At 26.2% G+C, this 21,214-nt stretch overlaps 1 protein-coding gene across 1 annotated transcript; it reads left to right on the forward strand.

Moving 5' to 3' along the window:
* The first annotated feature begins 6,684 nt into the window (after nt 1–6,684).
* On the forward strand, nt 6,685–9,249 carry LOC112694563 (coiled-coil domain-containing protein 47). Its single transcript, XM_025570074.1, has 7 exons — nt 6,685–6,967; nt 7,034–7,313; nt 7,390–7,514; nt 7,619–7,777; nt 7,838–8,028; nt 8,629–8,938; nt 9,003–9,249. Exons 1-7 carry the CDS (start codon nt 6,785–6,787, stop codon nt 9,102–9,104), a joined length of 1,350 nt encoding a protein of 449 aa, XP_025425859.1. The 5' UTR covers nt 6,685–6,784; the 3' UTR covers nt 9,105–9,249.
* Nucleotides 9,250–21,214: the final 11,965 nt, after the last annotated feature.

The following is a 21,214-nucleotide window of genomic DNA, read 5'->3' on the forward strand; positions in this document are numbered from 1 at the left end:
ATAGATTTATATTTAAATAATTTGAATATTATTTGTAATGAATATGAATTCATACTTAAGATCAGAAATATATTGAAAGAAAGCAGAGGCGGACTGGCCTGGCGGGACACCTGGACAAATCCCGGTGGCCCGTTACAATAATAGATTAAATTGCATGATAATATTTTAGAAATTAAAAATATAGTATTACGATATTTTAATCGACAGAATTGGGGAACATAGTGAAGTTATGGAAAAAAACATAATTGTGTAAAAAAGGAATTTCTTTTAAAGTTAATTTTAATATATAGGTATTATGTTAAAATGTATACACTGTATCTATAAAAAAAAATGTCTTATATATTATGTGTTATTTTATAAAACATTTTACAAAAGTTGAATATATTTTTTAAATAATAAAGGTTTTTTATCATTATTATTATTTTTGCATACTTATGAATAGGGATCGGAAGTTGTTGCGTTTGCTTGTTTTTTTGCATCATTGGATTTATTGCTGAGTTAGAAATTCATTCCAAGACACTACGAAAAACATATTAAAAGTTTTTAGTGCATATTTTTGCATACTTAGTGATTTTTAGATATTAGAGCATATATCTTGATTTTACATTTTTTAGAATATATATTATGATTTTTGAAGATTCAATATGAAAATTCGAAAAATAAAAAAATAAATACATTCACACTGAAAGAATTTTTTTGATATTCTTGTATCGTATTTTTCAAATTTCTGTTTGACATTAAAAACAGTATTTTTCCTCTATTGGTTAATATAATATATATTCATATATATATATATTTATAAATTATAACTACAGCTAGCTTTATATAAAATAAAGTATTATACAAATATCAAATAGGAACAGCTGCTATCGAAATACGATGATTTTCTATAAATACTTTTATAAGGAAATAACTCAATGATTATTGAACATTCTACAAATAACATTTTTAATGTTATTTTATTGTTATTATTATTTTAATTTATGATTAAAAATTAAAAATAAAAATTATTTTTATTACTTTGCTTTTTCTATATTTATAATTTTATAAAATATTTGTGCAAATTAAAATTTTGTGTACAAAAATAAAATGTAAGTGCATATTTTTAGAGCATATTTGTACTTTTTTAAGCATATAAGTGCATGCATAATTAGTACTTTTTATGTACATTAAGTTCCAAGCCCTACTTATGACCAAATCTTTGGTCCCCTGTTAATTTTTGGCCGGGCAAAAAAAAATTCCCGGCTTGAAATATTAACCCAGTCCGTCCCTGAAAAAAAGTATTCATGATTAAGAGTAAGACATAAGTTAGTTTATATTTTATTTATTTGTCTTGTTATTTTAATATTGCCGTTAAAGTTTTTTTATAAATAAAATAACCTATTTCTTGCTTCTTATGCCAAATATTCCACACTGCCATAATAATAAATTCCTTATTATGTTACTGCTTCAAACTTTAAGCCGCTTACAAAATAATTAAGTAAATTGAGATTTTGTACGAAGCAAGAAATGTATTAGTTTTATTTTTAAAACGTAATAAGTTTGAAATACATCTGAGTGTCGTCACCAGAACGCTTCTTCAATCCACTCAATTACGCCATGTACATCACATACTTAGGTACACTTTTTGTTCTTTTATATGCAACAGAGTGTGGATGACAAAATAAAAAAATGTTTGAAGTATGGTATAACTAAATATGTTCACAAGTATTAACGATTATTTTTTCATTTTTTAAACTTTCGAACAAAACTTCTTTTAAACATATATAAATATGATAAATTTAAACATTATAAAGTTTTTACTAAGTTTTGCATTTTTGTTTGTTTAAAAAATTATCATACTAATGTTATTATTATAGAACAGATTTACTGGAAACTTTTAGGTCACTAGTATTACATTTTAATAGGAATTTATATTAAAATAAAAATTATTAAATAAATTATAATATCATTAAAAAAAAAAACATTATTTACTTCTTTACTCAAAAAGACAAATTTAAATTGCAAGAGCATATGATATATGTATTATATAAACATTAATACATTTATACTTTAAGTGACAATCCAGTGTATAGTAATAAGAAATATTAAAATATAGTTATTAATTTATCATAAAAAAAATCAACTGTCTTAGTTATTCGCAAAATGTGAAGTATTCTTCGTAAATATTATAATAATATCGTATTTTTTAAAAAAAATATTGTTTTATTTTTCATATTGGCTGCATATTGTATTCATATCTTATACTACAATAAATGACAATGCCGTAAGAAAGTTTTTCGTGGTTAATCAATAATCTATAAATGGAACATGTGTCAGTGCGTTACAGAATGATAAAATCCTAATATGATGTCATTAATCACATTGTCTCAAACTCTAAAAGATCTAACTCCTGACCCTTTGCATCAAAATTAATGAGAACAAACATTTTTAGAGATAATTTCGACAAAGAATAGTTTTTATACCAGTATACGTCCGTAATCTATTTGGGATGTAATTTATTAGCGCGAAAAGAAATACACAACATCGTACAACTGCGATTAATCAATATTTTCAACTGTATTATGTTTCGTATATATATATATATATATACAAAATATACTAAAATACAGTTTACACAATGAATGCAGAACAAAACCTTTGCCGTGGTTTTTGAATTATTTAATATTTTACTCAAAATTGTTACAGTAGTTAAATAATTATATTAGCACTTTATTTACTTTTTGAAAAAAATAAATTGTTGTACATACATACATAAAATGTTTTGCCTGAGATTTGTTAAACAGGATGACAAATGCTTTTATTGTTAAAGTGTAACAAACAACAAAGGTATCTATAAGTGAAAATACATTCCTTGAACTCCGTCCAGAGTCTATAAGAGATTCGTACGTATATTTTTATACTGTCAGATATTTTTTTAAATATTAAATGAATATTATTTTTTTTTTTACTTTTGACAAAATTGTCAATATATACCATAATAATGTAATAAAATACTTGGGCAATCTTACATAGAAGTATCTTATTATTTGATAATTACGAGTATACAGTCACTAATAAATTAAAATTACTTTGATTGGATAAGATACGTTATTGATAAGATTATACATAAATATAATATCTTTAAATATTTTAACTATCACGATATATAATATTCATTAATAAATATAAAATAAACATTTTTAAAACAAATAATTGTACAGAAATTGTCAACAAATGTATTGAAAACTCAGCAGTAATAACTGATACTAACATTTGTTACTACAAAGGATATTAAATTTAATTAAAATTAATCTGATTTGCCATTTAGAATATAAAATAAATAATATCAAATAATAATACTACAAAAATAAATATTTAAATTTATAATAATCTAATTAATTAAGGAAATATTCCTAAGACAGAAGTGTATGAAGTGTTTTGTTTTGACAAGGAAACGGATAAGTTAATGAAAAAAAAAAAATGGTGACAAAAGATTTGATTTCGATATACATATGTATCTGAAAGCTATGATAAATCGATGTACTCAGTAAACGATGTATAAGTGGAGCTTGGTTTACTGTAATGTTTGAAGATCACATAAGATAAAATATTTGTCAAGAATACTTATACAATAAGATATGGTTGAGTATAAATTTGAAGACTTAGAACCCCAAAATTATATAATATGTATTAAAAAAATAAATTATTGTATAATTTGGGATCAATTAGAATTTGGATAAATCAAGAAAACAATTGTTTTGCCGTAAACTTTATAAATTTATAATCCTTATAAATAATCAATAAGAATCCCCTAAAATAAATATGAGAAAGTGTTTTTATTCGAGTGCTAAGGTTTACCCCTGAAATTGATAGTTCTATAAAAAAAAAAGAAGAAAACAAACTAAAAACATTCTAAATTTTACTTTTAACCTTTTATTAATTTTATTTATTTTATTAAAAAAATGTACCATAATGTATTTATAAGTTTAATAATCCAGGACACATCAGTTATTCTTTTTGGTTCTTTTTCAAAAATATTCAAAATTTTTTCCATACGCAATAATTTTTTTATTTCCTTGCATTACTTTTTGTTTTTATTTCGCCAATAACAAAAGAAACACAATAATTTTTGATTTTTTTTTGTTATTTTTTTAGTATATTAAAAAAAAAAAAAATTGGTCCCACTTACCAGTGGCGTAGCTAGGATTTTCTGAAGGGGGGTGTTAATTATAAATATTAAATATTATATATAATACGTACAAACTAAAACTTTTATTTTAATTAATTAATATGTATACATAATGCCTGTACTAGAGATGTAATGTATATTCGAATATTCGAATAGCCTCACCGTAAATTATTCGAATATTTGACTATTCGAATATCAGTATTCAATGTTACAATACCTATTATTATTAAACATTTTGTGTTACGTGAAAACTTAAACGAATAATTTTCGTCACGTATTGTATTTTAGCATCAAATACTGATATTCGAATGGTCGAATATTCAAATTATTTACGCTAGACCTATTCGAATTCGAATGTTAACCTGTATATATGTAATTAGTATTGTGCATTATTTTATATTTCATATTGTATTATCGATTTACCTATGTTCCTATAATAATGTAGTATATGATACGGCTCAAGGGGGGTATCAATTTACCAAATACCCCCTTTGTATACGCCACTGCCACTTACTATATTCGTGTAGGGATCCAAGAGTTCATAACTTGTAATACATTTATGTTAAGTATATTTAAAACTATTTCTATTAGTACAACATTGTCGTAGAGAAACAAAAAATAATATATATTTTCTTGAATACGTTTATAATACAACTATATATACATAAAAAATTCATTTTTATTATTTAATGAATATCAAATTAAATAAATGTTTAAACCAAAATAAAAAAACACATGGTAAAACTAATAAATTTTTAGTTTGTTTCACTCAGAATCTAAAATTATTATCCCAAGTGTATACCTACATATTGTATACTTACTGATCAAATAATAATTATTACAATAATTATAATTAATAATATTAAAAAATCTTTAACACAATATGTTGTAAAATGAATTAATACAATGTTCTTTGAAGAAAAATGTAATACTTGTCAAATAAGTAGTTATTACCAAAATAAGAATTTTATTTAAAATTAAACATTTTATTTTTTGGAACATAAACAATTATGTTTTAAACATTTATAATTTATAAGTAAATAATATTTATCTAATTATCTATTGATTCCGAGGTTTTTATTAATATTTTTTTAAAATCATGAGAACTACAAGGAACACAATTTCAATAATAAATTTGTTACGATTTCAAATGTAGAGTGCTTTTTTTTCAATACTAAAGTTGCCTAAAATTATATTTTCGTTTGTCCCGTTACATCAACTATAGATTTTCCCGTTTGTTCTCTATTGGACCCTGAAGTTATCAATGATTTTTGTCTTGAAATTTATGTTAGTTGAACATTTATTTGGTGACCTCTTTTTTTAATCTGTAGTGTTGGCAAAAATATTTATGCTTGATATGGAGTATTTATACTTCCCAATTTAGTTATTGATGCATGCGTATTGTTTTTTTGTGTCACAAGTCTTTAAATAAGCAACACACTTTTTAATTTCGTATTTAGCCAAACAGAATTTTTTTTTTTATATAGATGTATATAAAACAAACATCGAATAGTACTTAGTAGAATAAGTAACTTATAAATATATAATAAATATAATAAGAATAGTTTTTGCATTTACTTCTATGCATATTTAAAGCTTAGACGAATTAAGTTTGTCATGTTAGGTTAGGTTGCCCTACAAAAGGTTAATAGTTACTTTAACAAATTTACAAATATATTAAATAACTTTTTTGTATCCTTTTACCCAGAAGCTCAGGTTAATGCATACAAAAGTGTTCAAGAGTGTAGTATGTTTAATCATTTTCATTCACTCTCTGGTGTAAAAAAAGTCTGAGAACTTCAACATATTTTGTCGGGCTGTTACGAAAATATAATACTTAGGTACTCATTCGTATAAAACGGTCACATGCGTCACATATAGGTACTTATATATTTTCAATATGTTGTTGACTACAAATAGTTGTAACAATTATTCGAGAAATATTTAAATACATTTTTTTTTTTTAACCGATTTCTATTTTAATTAAAAAATGATTAGAAATGGAAATTGTGTATTTTTATGCTTAGTTCGTATTCAAATATTGTATATAGATATTAACGATATTTTTTTTTTTAAATGAAAATTTCATATTATTTTTCAAGTGGTTGGTAAGCAACTGCACAAATATGGGGAAGTTGAGGGTTGTGACTCCCCAAGTATTTAGTTAACTTAACCTCATTCTTTCCACCAAACACACTAATCCAAAATTACATTTTTATCAAATGCATAACCCCTCCCCCCAATCATCTGAAAATAAATTCTGGTTGCGCCGCTGTTTGGCAAGTGTCCTACCTTGCGGTGGACCAAATGACGTGGTGGAAGAAGAAGACAGCAATAGCCTCAGTCATCTTCCCACCAAAATACGTTTCGGTTTTAACGCGGAACAATTGGTTTGCGGAAGACGATACGATGTCCCGAAAACGAATTGGGCGTATACTATTCCATGGAGATAAAATGAAAATATGTATTCTTCCATGAAAAAAGAATCTTCCAAATCAGTCATTATTAGATAAGATAAGTGCCGATTTCGTTTAATAAATTGATCAATTTTTGGTCGACAATTTTTTTTGTTAATTTTGTTAGTTTTCCGTTTTTAGCTTTAAGTAGTTTAAAATGAAGTACTTTCTAGTCATATCGTTATCGTTATTGGTATGTTTATCTAATTGTAAGATTGAAATTGAAGAAGTTGATGAGTTTGAAGAGTTTGAGGAACTGCCCAGAACTGATGCTGATCTGAAAACTAAGGAAGAACCTTCTCCTGTTGCCGATAAGGCTGAATCCGAAATCACTGTTGAAGTATATTTAAAATCGAACACTGTTCGAAACAAATATATTGATTTTCATACCATTATTATTTTCCAGGATGATGATGAATTTGAACATTTCAATGATGAAGAGGAATTTGAGGGTTTCGATACTGAAAGATTACATGTTGAAGACAAGGATCCTAAAATAACCATTGCATCAGTACCAGTACCTTTTCCTATCAAATGGTCAAATTACATTATGGAATCATTGTTGATTGTGGGAATTGTTACATATTTTATCAACTTTTTTTACGGCCGATCAAAAAATGCTCAATTAGCAGATATATGGTTCAAAACTCACAAATCGTTATTAGAAGATAATTTCTCTTTAGTTGGTTTGTATACATAAGTAGATTAAATTAGATTAAATAATTTGTATATTATGAAAAATAATTTCATTCTAAAATTTAGGAGATGATGGTAAAATTGAAATAGAAAACAGTGGTTTAATCAAAGAAACTGAAAGTACTTATACCTTGTGGTGTAGTGGCCGTACGTGCTGTGAAGGAATGTTGGTTGAATTAAAATTTATTAAGGTAAGGAAATAAACTTTGATAATGTAATAATTTTAATTATCATTTAAATAAATACAATAATTTATAACCTTATTTTATTTTTCCTTGTTCAACGCTTATTTTAGAGGCAAGATTTAGCTTCAATGTTGAACCAATTTTTGCGTCCTGCAAAGGATGAAGTACACATTAAAGTTGACATGAACAAAGAAGATATGGATACATTTGTATTTTGTGTGGCGTCTAAAAAAACAGCAGCTCGCTGTTCAAAAGAAATGGCTGATCTTGTAAGAAATTGTCATGATATTTTTACTTGGGCTTATTTGAATTTTTTCCTTTTCTTTTAGAGTGTATTCTGTCCAGAGCGTAAACCTGGAGCCAATTATGGTTTAATGGATAGTTTTAGTGTACATAGTGAATTAGGAGAGGTATCTTCAACTATTTTAGATGCAAAGACTGTCAACTATATTAACAAATATACAGATGTTATAGATTGTTTACATTTTTCCGATAGATATTCAGGACTTAAATTAACTGAGTAAGTTGTTTTATTTTTAAATATAATAATTGTTAGAATACTGTCTACAGATACTAAACATTGATTATAACGATTTTGCTAACCTAATGTTAATTTTAAATTCTACAACAATTTCAATAAAGGCAGACTTAAAATGTTAAAAGAAGTATTGGAAATGTAGCGAGCTGTTTGAATTAATGATATAATTAAATTTAAAACCAAACCTATTTAAATTCTAAGTTCTAGTATTTTAATTTGGCTTTGAAAAAAAAAAATTGTGCTCTAGTATCACAGAAATTATGTATATTTTACTCATTCTTATTCATAATTTTTTCATTTTCCTTATATATTTACATAAAATAATGTAAAGAAACTGGATTTATTGTATTTACTTTTGTAACCTGCCTAAATTACTTGTTTAATAATTGGGTTTTATTCTTATGAATGCTAATTGATACTGCTTTCTGTATTTACTTTAATACTCTCCAAAATACTTATACAAAACTTTTAGGTATTTATTATTATTTTTTTAGGCATATATAACTAATAAAATATATATTTTAAATTAAATTAGCTATATAATTAAAATAAATTATCATTACATTTTTTTTTTTAATTTAGTGAAACAACTGTTCCCACTAAACTACCAGCAGTCAAAAAAGTATTAATGTTTACATTTACTATTCCTACTGATAAATATGCTGATCCTCAAGAAGCTATTAGTTCCATTTATCCTCTAATGTCCTTTGTATTTCAATGTATGGAACGTATTAAACGGTTAAGAATTAGTAAAGAGGCTAAGATTAAAGCAGAAAAAAACAGATTACGTGTAGAAGAAGCATTTTTAAAGACAACGCATGCAGCTAGAGCTGAAGCTGCTGCTGCAAGAAAAGAAGAAAAGAAAAGACTAGAAAAAGAACGAATTTTAAAAGTAAATTTATTTATTTATTTTTTTTTTTTAAAGGAATGAATCTGATTTTTATTAATTTATTCAGGAGGATCCAGAGAAACAACGCAAGTGGGAAGAGAAAGAGATGAAGCGTCAACAAAGGAAAAAGGCTCCAAGAATGAAACAATTAAAAGTGAAGTCTATGTAAAAAAAATGTGACAGTACATTTTTAGTTTTTGATGTTTTCATCATTTGTTTTTGGTTTAATTGATTGGTAGTTGACTTTTTTTTTATTACATTTTTCATATTTGTTTATTATTTGTTTTTTTAATATAATTATTTTATATTTATGTCATGTGCCTTGTATAATAAATTGTATCAATTTCTCCCAATCTAAATAATAATATAATTTCTTTTATTATTGTATCAAATTTAAAATTAATGTGGGTTACCTATATTTAAATATTAGGTATGTTCAAAACAGACTGACATTCGATAAAAAAATATGCCTAAATTATAAATATATAATGTTAATTTTATATTAATATAACATATATACTTACATTAATATTCTTGCATAAAGGATATAATGCTAAAATTAATTATGTATACAATAAGCTAAACTAATTTTTGATGATTTAATCGTGTTGATAGTTACTATTGTAGAATAAAATGTGTTCATTAATGATATAAAAATTTTTAATGTATCTTATCATTGTGTTTAGGTTAATCATGTAGAGTAAAGATAATCAATACATAAAATTCTGATGTTCATTAACTTTAGTCGGTGAAACTTGAAATTTCCTGGTAAATCATACTCAGTTGGGTTAATATTCAATATAAATTAGCTATAATAATAATAATAACCTTAGTTAATAGCTTTTCTCTTGTATTTTGTTTTTTCAAAATCAACATAATATATTATATTTGGTTTTGTTTATATTAAGAGAAAACCCAAAACTTTTGCTTACATCCACTATTCTGTTCACAATTTTTTGAAGGCTTGACATATTCACGAATACAACTATATCATAGGTGTATCTTATATTATTGATACATTCACCATTTACTTTTATGTCATCATTAACTTCACCCAAGGCTTCTCCAAGTATGAATTCCAAATATAAGTTAAATAGGAGTGATGACAGGAACACATCCCTATCTCATTCCTCTTCTTATTATTGAAATATCATATGACATTTCTGGTTGTACACATATAGCTGAAGTTTTGTTCCAGTATAAATTTTGTATTATACTCTGATCTTGATCATCATTCCAGTCACTCAGTATTTTTATTAGTATTTTTATAGTTTTATATCATGTTCAGCTCTAAGCTTTATCGAAAGCCTTCTGATAGTCAATGAAGCAAGCATATACATTGTGATTGACACCCATAGCACTTTCTAAAACCAAATTGTGTACTACTTTGATAAATAACTCTAAAGACTAAAAGTGTGAAAGTCATTACATTTTTTTGCTGTAGGTAGGTTTTTTGCCGAGTACTGTGAATGTAAATTTTAATCATTGTACGGGTAATTTTCGAGCACTGTATATATTATAAATAACTTAGCCAAATAATGTGTTCCTCATATAATAATTTAAAATATTCTCGTGTATTAAGTTATTACTCGTTATTATTTGTATTATTTTTTTTTGTTTTTATATAATAATAGACAAGAAAAAAAGAACAGTTGAATTTGAAAACTGATAGTTTTTTTCTGAGTAGACCAAATTATTTTATTTGCCAGATCACTTAAAGGCCTTTTATCAGTCAGTTTGATTTACCACCAGATGTAGTTGTTTTTTAATGTTTTCAATATTTTACGTCATTATGAGACTTAATATGTATTTATATCATTTGCCAAACATTTTTTTTTGCATTTTGATTTGTAACCTTTGGTCCATATCTACTAGACCGTTTATCATATTTCATAAATGTTCCGCCTTCTTTAACAGGACATATTGTTTGGTAAACATCGTCAAAATCTGTCTCACGTGATCAGTTTGAATGGTTAGAAATTATTGAAAACTATTCCAATATCTTTTTTTATATTTTGCTGACTTATTTTTGCATAATTGGAAATTTGTTATTTGCTATTTTGATTTTTTAAGTCTTTCAATTCCATATCATTTAAAACTTTTTTTTATTAATAATTAATTAATTCTTCTTCTTTTGTTTTAAATTATATATTTATTTATATCATATAGCGACGCCATCGATAATTTAATAATAAGAGTTATTTTTTTTTCCTCATATTTTTGTATTATTAGTCTATATTTAAGCACTTTTATGAATATTTTTATGAGCATATTATAGCGTTTATAACTACCATTTTTGAGCTGTAAGTTACGAACCCCTTGCTGATAACCTATAGATAAACACAACAGGGATATAAGGTTCGAAACTTAACAATAATAAAATTTAATAATAATTTGTTATCATTATTATAACGAAAAATAATTACCTACTATAGAAACGATATTTTCGTCTTTATTATTTTATTCGTTATTTACATTATCATGAAGTTTTTCTCGAAAAATGTAGATTGGAATACATTTTTTTTTGCATTTTATCAATTATTAAAATTGTTTTTTTTCTTTACTGAAAAAAAATAAAAGAATAAGAAAGAATGTATTATTTCTCTGCTTGCATTTCTTACATACACTCACAATTATAATTTATATCGAACGAAAACTTTATGAATTTATAAAATATAAGAAAACTAATGATTTTGAGAATAACCACAAGTATTTTATTGATTTTTTTCTACCACCAAACTTCCAAATGTTAAACCTGTAGTTAAAGTCTCGCAAAGTATTTTACTAGATTAAGAATCTAAAACTTTTATGTGGTCATCAATTATTCATATCAAAATGTCAAGTTTATTAAAATAAAATTGGGTCAAAAATGAATTTTCTTATAACAATTATGACATTATTTTGAAAAATATTCTGAAGTAGCTTCTCTCTGTCTCAAACAAATGCCCTTGCCGTTATACGATAATGCTGTTACTACAAATAGGTAGGCTGGTAGAATATTGTCTTCGTGTACGTACCTTAACTCATGATTATTCGTGGTTCGGTGCTCCAAACAAATGCCTAGATATTGATTGCCTTGAAAAACTTCTGAAATGCTCGTTAGCAGCATGTTTGAAGATATATCCACAGAGCAACTGGACGGAAAACGAATAACTGGGTGGGAGCAGTACTTGATGTTAACGATGAATTCGACTTTGTGACATATGGGTAAATTTGTATTTGCAAAATTTGAGTGAAAAACATACTATTTAGTTTTTACTATCAGATAACGGTCACAGTTCACACAGTCCAATACTTCTAAATATTTTAATACCTCATACTGACAGTAAAAGCCATAATTTCTACGAATACTTCATTCCTTAAGGCAGGAACACCTTTTAAATTTCTTAAGATTTTTTTTTTTAAATAACTTTCAATAGCTTATTTTCTGCATCTCGTTTTTTTTTTTTTTTTTTTTTCTTATAAAAACCCTTGACAGCATAGTTCATTTTATTCATTATCATAAGAACATATATTTCATCAAGTGGCGCATTTATAGTATAAATTGTATACATAAGTTGAAAATATATGTACTCGTATTTAACGATTTAACGAATATAACTTATTCAAAATTGTCAGATATAGTTAACAGTTATGAATTAGATGAAGTATTGATACGCTTTTCTCTCCATTCGTATATGTTATGAGCCATGAGCATACGATCCGAGACAATGAAGCAAATATAATTCTTTAAGTTATTAGTTATTGCAAGTAAAATAAGTATAATCCTTTCATTATTATTCCATATCCTTGCTCTAGCGTTGAGTCGTCATGAAAACGTAAAAAACCACTAGAGCGAGCAGTATGTACCGTTTTGGATTGCGAATGTTAACTTGATGAAAAAATTAATACAAAAATTCGACAGAGAGAAATAAATTTGTTGGCTAAGTATTTTTCCAGACATAACAAATTGTTGCTTAATTTTGGTTTATTATCGTCATAGATTTATTATATATGTTTCAGATATCTGATGATGGTAATAAAAATAAAAATTAATATCACAAAAACGTAGGTGTTATTGAATGTATATCGCTGTGCTTCATGAAAAAAAAAAAAATTAAATTACTGTTAGTTAGGGTTAGGTTTTACGTTGTAAAGCGTTAAGAGGTTTCAAATTTAAAATATATTATCTACCGAAATAATTAACTGTGTTGTAATTACAAAAATTATTATGATTTGTAAATTGTATAAGGTAAGGTATAGATGTGGTTTGTCAGTTAAGACATGACGTGTGTATCTATATAGTATGTAAAAATCTAAATGTTTTTGTTGTTTAGAGTGTGGAGTCATACCTTTGAGCTGTTGGATGAACAGACCAGTAATTTAACTGTTTAAACTATATTAGCTATTAAAATGCATTTGACGGCAATCATTAAAAACGGTATGATATTTCGATGAAATGTTATTAGTTAAAATTTTTTTTGAAAATGTTAATATTGTTTTTGACAGACATTTTAGATTGACTATCAGTAATTTTCTATACATTTTCAATAATAGCTTAACTGAATATTTTTTCCATAAAAGGATTTCAACGTCCCGATGACCATAATATTATCGATACGTTATAGGTACCTATTAGAACGTCCTGATTTACAAAAAAAAAACTGAAAACTGATTTAAATTTACTAATATTGACTATCTGTTTCTCATATGTTTCTTAATTATTACTTTAATATTATAGTCATAAATTATTATAAGATTAATTTAATTTCGCGTGAAATAGAAAAAATAAATAAATAGGAAATTGTTTCAAGAAATATTTTATTAATTCATTAGCATTATAGTTTTTAATTCGGCGAATAAAGTGATTTTTTGTGAGTAAAAAAAACTGTGTAAAGGAAATTGAAATGATAAATTAATAATTATTATATGAAAAGCAATCAGCACCAAAAGTTTGGTAAAAATAAATTGTTGAAATCATACAAGCCCTACTTGTCTCGAATTTGATACCATTGTAAATCTTGGTGAGTTAGTCGATAACTAACAAACAGTCGTAGAACTATGTTATTACTATTGTATGAAAAAAGTTTTGAGAAGTTTTTTATTTTTTTAACTAGTATTTTTTGGCCATAAAATAAAAACGTCCGTGTTCAATAAAATAAACAGTTGTTTATTGTAAATAAATAGTAAATATCTAGTTTTGGAGTCATTAAATTATTGAGTAACTTTTTGTTTTATAGATGTGCCTTCGTATATGTTAAATCATTATTGCCCTTGTTTATTATTTACTGTCAGAAGTTTCTTATTTGGTTGATTGATTCGTATACATTTTCATGTTATAAATAATTGTTGCTCTTTTTTTATTTCACTGAATCAATTTAATATATATATATATATTTATCTATATAATCTTTATATTGAGCCAAAACTGCATTACCGATCTTTTGAGTTTTTGAGCTAATGTTACCATTTTTAGATTTACTAAAACAAGTATTTTTTGAAAATCGCATTTTTAAGGTTTGAAATCGTTTTGGGTTCCTGGCAGAAAATATACATTTTTTACACTTTTTGGTTACCGACCTAGGAGATCTTTTATTTTGTTTTTTATATGTCGATTTTAAACTTATTGACTAAAAATAAATAGTATTCTATGTACGATGACGGTGCGCTTATTTTCAACCTCAAATTGTTTTTTTACATCGATATAGGAATTGATTTATTCTAAAGTAGATAAAATAAAATGCATGCAATATGTTTGGTACAACGATTTTTATCAGATACAAAGTTCCAAAATTTTGTCATATTACATGATGAGATTGAACTGAGAATTTTGTTATTGCGCATATTACAATGATCATTATTTTATGTCAATGGTGAAAATTAAAAAACTCGTTTATGTTTTTGAAAAAAAAAGAATAGGTGATATATTTTGTCACTGTCTTTGTCTTAAGGATATCAAAGTAAGTTTTAAATGAGATATTCATTTTACCATCGATATTACTCCATTTTTGTCAAAATTTTAATTATCAGTTCGTTTTTATAGTAAAAGTTGGTTTTTATTTTGTTTTGAATTCATTTTGAAGTGATTATTTTGTTTCTTCTGATATATTTATATATTTTTTAAGACGTCATAATAAAAGAATATTATAAATAGTGTAATTTTTCAAATATACTATGAACTGTTTTCAGTGTTTTTTTATTTTTTTTAATAAGTAGTAAGAATATGTGTGTTGATTTGGTATGATAATACAACAAATGTTTCATAAACATTTAAATAATGTGTCTTCATTACATATACTCTTCAATCTCAGAGTAAAAGAATAATCGATATATTCTGTTTGGTTATTATTATTTTTTTTTTAATTACGAATTATAATTTTAATAAAATGAAAATGTATCTAGTATCTACAATCCAGTATGGTACGAAGTGTATCATAAAAACACAATTTTAAATTCTGAACGGAGCGTTGAATGTATTTTTTTGTAGTGGTATATTCGTATTTTATTTATTTATTTATTTTACTTTTTTGGATCTGTGTACAACATAAGTAGTCGGAATAATTATGTTTCGATATTCAACTTCAGTATCTTGTATGATGGAAGAGGGAGTCTAGTTGGTGTGTTGGAAACCATCGAATAGCACTAATTGAACACTAAAATTTAGTGCTATCGCGAATTTTGGTGCTGATGTTGTACTCAATGGGACGAAATACAGGAAATCCCATATCTCGGAGGGAAACACAGCACTAATTTCGAAAACGGTAGGATTGAATATTACTAATTGAGCACTAAATAATGGTGCTGTAGCAGAAATCAGTGCTCGAATTTTTTTGCTAACTTCACGTACCTATGAAAATCGTGTGCATTTAACCGTTTTTTTTTTTTTTTTTTTAATTGCTGTAATTTCGTCAATTTTGGATTAAGAAAGTTAATTAAATTACCAAAATTCATTAAAAATTTATAAAAACAATAAGTGGTTAAAATATGTGGTTGCCTTTTAAGAAAAAAAAGCTGTACTGCACTTATCTAATTAAGTTTAAAAAATTCAAAGGCCATAAAAAAGTGTATTTTTATGCTATAATAATCAAGTTAAGAACATACTTCAAACTACAGGTTTTTGCGTTGAGATATTGAGTGTTTTCAATTAGTGTTTACACACTGTATTAGTCCCATGTATTTTTGGTTCTTTTTTGTGTTTTATGGTATACATATTTTACCATACTATTCATTAAAAGTGTTAGAGTCTGGTCGTCTGTATAACTTATAATAATAGATTTATTTTGATTTTTATATAGTATTAATTTGTATTGTATGGTTGGGGGATTATTGGTTACTCGGGAGACTATATCTACTGCGGTACTTTCAACCTAAGTATAAAAAGTGGGTTTCGCAGCAAAAATTAATTCATTTGATGAGTACGAATTTCTTATTTTTTTTTTGCCTACTTTTTAACGATTATTTGGTTCTATAAAATGTTTGCACGGTTTACCAAAACTTTTTGAAGATTGATTTACTACTAAGTTTTCATTTAGTAGATATTAGTATAGGAATAGTGACGTCATTTCAGTTTTTTCTAGAGTAGGACGGTCATGCAGCTCTTATTAAATTGCCGATTTGGCGGCTCATTCTACTTAAGTGCCGATAAGCGTGGTGGAAGGGGGACGTTAATCCAATTCAAAAGTATAATGATTTATACTTTGTACATAAGTAACCGTATTGTAACACGTCCCAGTTTTCTGATTTATGACACATTAATAGCTTTATAAAAGGTATAATAATAATATTTTAAATATTTTGATGATGTACCGAATTTAGAATAATCAAACTCTGGACTGTGACAAACGCACGAGTTGCCCTTCTCTCCAAATGATGCCACTGTATAGGAAGTTTAAAGTTTGCTTCCAATAACTTTTCATTTTTTACTAAAAATCTTGTTAAGAACGATTTAATCAATTCCATATTCTATTTAAGTTACAAGTTCAACTTTTCTCCGAACACATTTATTTATCATAAATTACTCTTCCGAATCCCATTTTCCTAACCTAACCCAGCCTATATTTCGTAAATGTTTCGTGCTTCATAAGAACTTAATTGTAACGTGAATGCATCATTTTTTAAGACTTCAAATATTCATTGATTTTAAAATGTTGTAAAGTGTTACTTCTATCTGGAAAATATTATTTTAATTAAAGGAAAACTGGAGAAACTAATTGATAAAATATTTTAAGTATGAATACAGCTGTTAAAAAAAAAAAAAAAAAAAAAAAAAAAAAATAAAAATAACAAACCTCTAAGAGCCCTTAAAAAGTATTTATAAATTGAATATCACAGTAATTTAATTTAATATATAATATAGCCCATATTTATACGCATAAGAATTTTAATTATGTACGATTTATCTTTTTACTTTTAGATTATTCAAATATTATAAGAGGTAACTGGGTTGAAACTTATATAAAATTAACTATATATGAAAATTAAAGCCAAAATTCTTGGGTTAAGTAAGACTCCATTAAATACCATTGCTCTTCAAAAAATAATTCTGAATGAAATCTAGTGGGTTGGTTTATATTTCTACAGATGATTGAAATAATATAAATACGTAAGAAGAAAAGAGTAAGTAAAATTGAGAATAGTAAAAATTTGAATTGCCTATCAGTAGCACAAACTTTTTTCAAATGATTCGAAACTATGAAGTGTCTAACTAAATAACTAATATCGTTTTATGGAAATTCTTTTAAATATACAATTTCGTCACAATTTTATTTTGTAATTCTAATAAATCATTTTTGCAATTTCCAATAATCTATTTGCTTCAGCTTCAAAGGAAATTATATGAAAAATCTTTTAACACAATTAACAAGCCTTGAATACAAAAATTTAAAATTTTATGAATTATTGATTATAATAATATAGTGAATTTTCGTGATTTTTATCGTTTAGTCAAGATATAAATTGTATACGCTTGTAAATGTTTTCTTGATATTTAGCTCAATTTTTTTCTTTCTTCAATAATAGATTTACACCAGAAATTATATTTATAATATAATAATATAATAGTATATTTATTATATTATATTTTCAAAACTTGCTGTCAAATAAAGATTATCTAATCGACACTTTCATAAATACCTAAGAAAATATGAAAATTTAAATTTTTTTTAAAACATCTTTTGATAATTTACTATATTCCGTAAGCAGTGATATTATAAGTATTCTGTAATAATGTTATTTTTGAATTATGAAAAAAATAATCGATTTCGTCGAAAAACGGTAAACCAAAGCCGTTATGGTTTATTTTTAGAAAATTTTTCGCAATTATAAAAAAAAAAAAAAAACTGTTAGGAAATTCGACATTTTCTATAAGAATTTTTTATGATTGCATTGATGGAAACAATACTTTTGGTTAATATCTTTTACATAGACTCAAAATAATAAGTGTGTAACAAAATAATATATAATTATGATGTACCAAAAAAACCGTTTAATAGTGAGCTGTTTAATCAAAATCGTGCACACAGACAAAAAAAAAAAAAAAAAAATGAAACACATCCAATTAAAACCAATATATTCTTTGTTTCACTCAGAATCGAATCTAAAATTATAAGATGTATCTATGTATATATATATATATATACTAGCTGACCCGATAAACGTTGTTTTGTCATATAAATTATTTCTAAAGAATATTTTGCTAGAAAAAAAAACTAATTTAATATAGGTGTGTAAGGATGTGGTATATAAACGAAAGAGTTATGGAGTGCTGTGAACGATGATGAAATATAAAAATGAAAAAATATCAAACATTTATTTTTTTTAATAATTTATTAAAATTGATCCTTTAGAATTATATATATCGCTAATTATGACAATATTAGTAAAAAACAATATCAATCCCTTAATGCAACAGAGTGTACAATATGTTTTGTTATCTCATCTTTCGTCAACACTAACAAACTGGATGGTTCGAGAGCACGCCATTTATAATTGTCCGAGTGAAAAACATGATGTGCTCAAATCTAAGCCTCAGACAAACATCGTTTGGCCTTGCGACTTATTGATAGTCATTGCAAATGCCAATCTAATTGAACATTGAAGGCGTTCAAATTGTATTGGCACATCTGTGGGTATATAGGGATTCGTGGTAATAATAAATTTTCACCTCGGAATTTGCCATTTAAAATGATGGCTTCGATAACGTTTTTCATTAATTTTTTAATGACTTATCGCGTGCCGTTGCATAACTATGGTGGATTCAAATTAACATATGAAGCAAAATAACCGGAGGTCTAATCTTTAGTTGTAAATTATGCGGTGGTATGCCTGGTAAATCTAATGAGTTTAAAAACTCTGTTAGATAATTTAAAGCTTCAGTAACATCACAAACTGTATCAATAAATTTGTTTAACACCAAGTCTCCTGGTAACAAATGTTATATCTTGAGATTCAATTCATTGACGTTCACATTTGTTGCTGCTAAAATTGCTTTTTCTGCCAGCCACTTATGATTTGTGTATTATCTGTGTACATTGCAAAAAATATCTGGTCAGTGAAAGCATCCTGCGAATCAATAATTGTGCAGATATCGGTCGGAAATTGTATGCATCCCCTTTCATCTGTAATAACTTTCACATCACCGATATCTAACAATTGTTTTGAGAATCTTCCACACGTACCTTTTTCTGATTGAATCGCAAGTATTGTAATCGTTCGATCTCTAACTTTAAATAGATGTCGACCATGAATTGTTGATAAAGCTCACGATATCGTAGAATAACGTTGTCCCGATCGCGTCTAACCCATACGCATAATAATCCTTCGAACTAACATTTTTGTTTGTTTTAGCACCTGTTGCGGGATCTTATTGTTTAATATTTATGCAATACCCGTCATTTAATACCAAAAATAAAATAAGTTTAAACAGTTTTTAGTTTTTAATAGTATCGTTTAATAATTCATTTTCAATTGCGCAGTTATCGATCGGGTCAAAAATTATTAAATTAAACTATGATTTATTAAACAATACCACTCAGGAGTATAAAAAATAGATAAAAACCTATTTGCAGACCTACCAAATATATATACAAAATTTCATTAAAATCGGTTAAGCCGTTTTGGAGTAGTATGGTCACAAACACTGTGACATGAGATTTATATATATAGATATCAAATTGTTTGAAAAGAAAACCGTTCTCGTGAAATGCTATTAAAGTTTTCTAAATTAAAAACCAATAACCTAAGAAAAACAGTGATTTGACTATAATGCGTCTATATTTTATGTCGTTAAAATAATAATTTATCCTTAATAATCATTGTTCTTTGTACTTGCGTTTTTCGATCAAACGTTTAATTAATGATGAAATTCGATTTTCAAGACAGGAGTGCATTAGATATTGGATTGGTGTATTATTAAATTATTTATAATTTATCTATATTTGAAAAAGAAAGAAATGTTTTTACAATATTAAAAATTCGGGTGAAAAATAAATTGGATGATCATCGTTATTTATATTAATAATATATTCGAGGCTTTGCGAGTCCTCAAGTAAATCCTTCCGTCATAATATAGATATAATAACGAGCAAACGTTCCGCCGTAATTGAAATAGTTCGGTTAAAAACAAAACGTATTCTATAACCTAAACATATACATAGATGGTGCATGTGCGTTAAAATTAAAACGTACGTTCGTTACGTTGATAATAAACATTTGAATCGAAAGAGTTATTCGTCTGCGGTGAACGTAACTCGCGGGGTTAAAACATTAAGACGCACTTTATCGTACCGTATCAAGGGTTGAGAGTACCGCGCGGAACATAATAGAACGCTCAGGTATTACTACCACTTACACTTGCGGTGCATACACTAATGTAAACACCATGAATGTTATTATCTTTGTCTCTCGCACGTATGACGATGGGACGTAATGAAAACACGTTCACGAGGCCGAAAATCGATCGTTCAAAAACCACAACAGTTGTCTGCGAGTGACTGCGAGCGAAACTAAAGACTCGATAGCAATGATAATTGATTGTAAAAACGAGGAACAACCAACAATAACCGCGAATAGTACGAAAACTACGCTGTACAACGCAGACAACTGTTACACGAGTTTCTTGGATTAACAGCAGCGACTGTTTATTCGACACACTGCCGTTTAGCTGCTTATTTACATTTGCGTTCGTCGACAGTAAACAAAAATAACACCTCACGTTCCACTCGAACCATGTTCGACCGGCGAATTCTTTCACTTAGGAAACGTTACCGATCGGCATCTCTAATTTTTCTGTAAATAATACTA

Source organism: Sipha flava, unplaced genomic scaffold (assembly GCF_003268045.1).
Source record: "Sipha flava isolate LNK unplaced genomic scaffold, YSA_version1 130_pilon_pilon, whole genome shotgun sequence".
In the NCBI taxonomy this organism is placed as follows: Eukaryota; Metazoa; Arthropoda; class Insecta; order Hemiptera; family Aphididae; genus Sipha; species Sipha flava.

Coding starts and splice junctions, on each gene's coding strand:
- LOC112694563 (XM_025570074.1), top strand. CDS start 6,785: ATGAAGTACTTTCTAGTCATATCGTTATCGTTATTGGTATGTTTATCT. Junction 7,314..7,389: donor AGATAATTTCTCTTTAGTTG/GTTTGTATACAT, acceptor TCTAAAATTTAG/GAGATGATGGTAAAATTGAA. Junction 8,029..8,628: donor TCAGGACTTAAATTAACTGA/GTAAGTTGTTTT, acceptor TTTTTAATTTAG/TGAAACAACTGTTCCCACTA.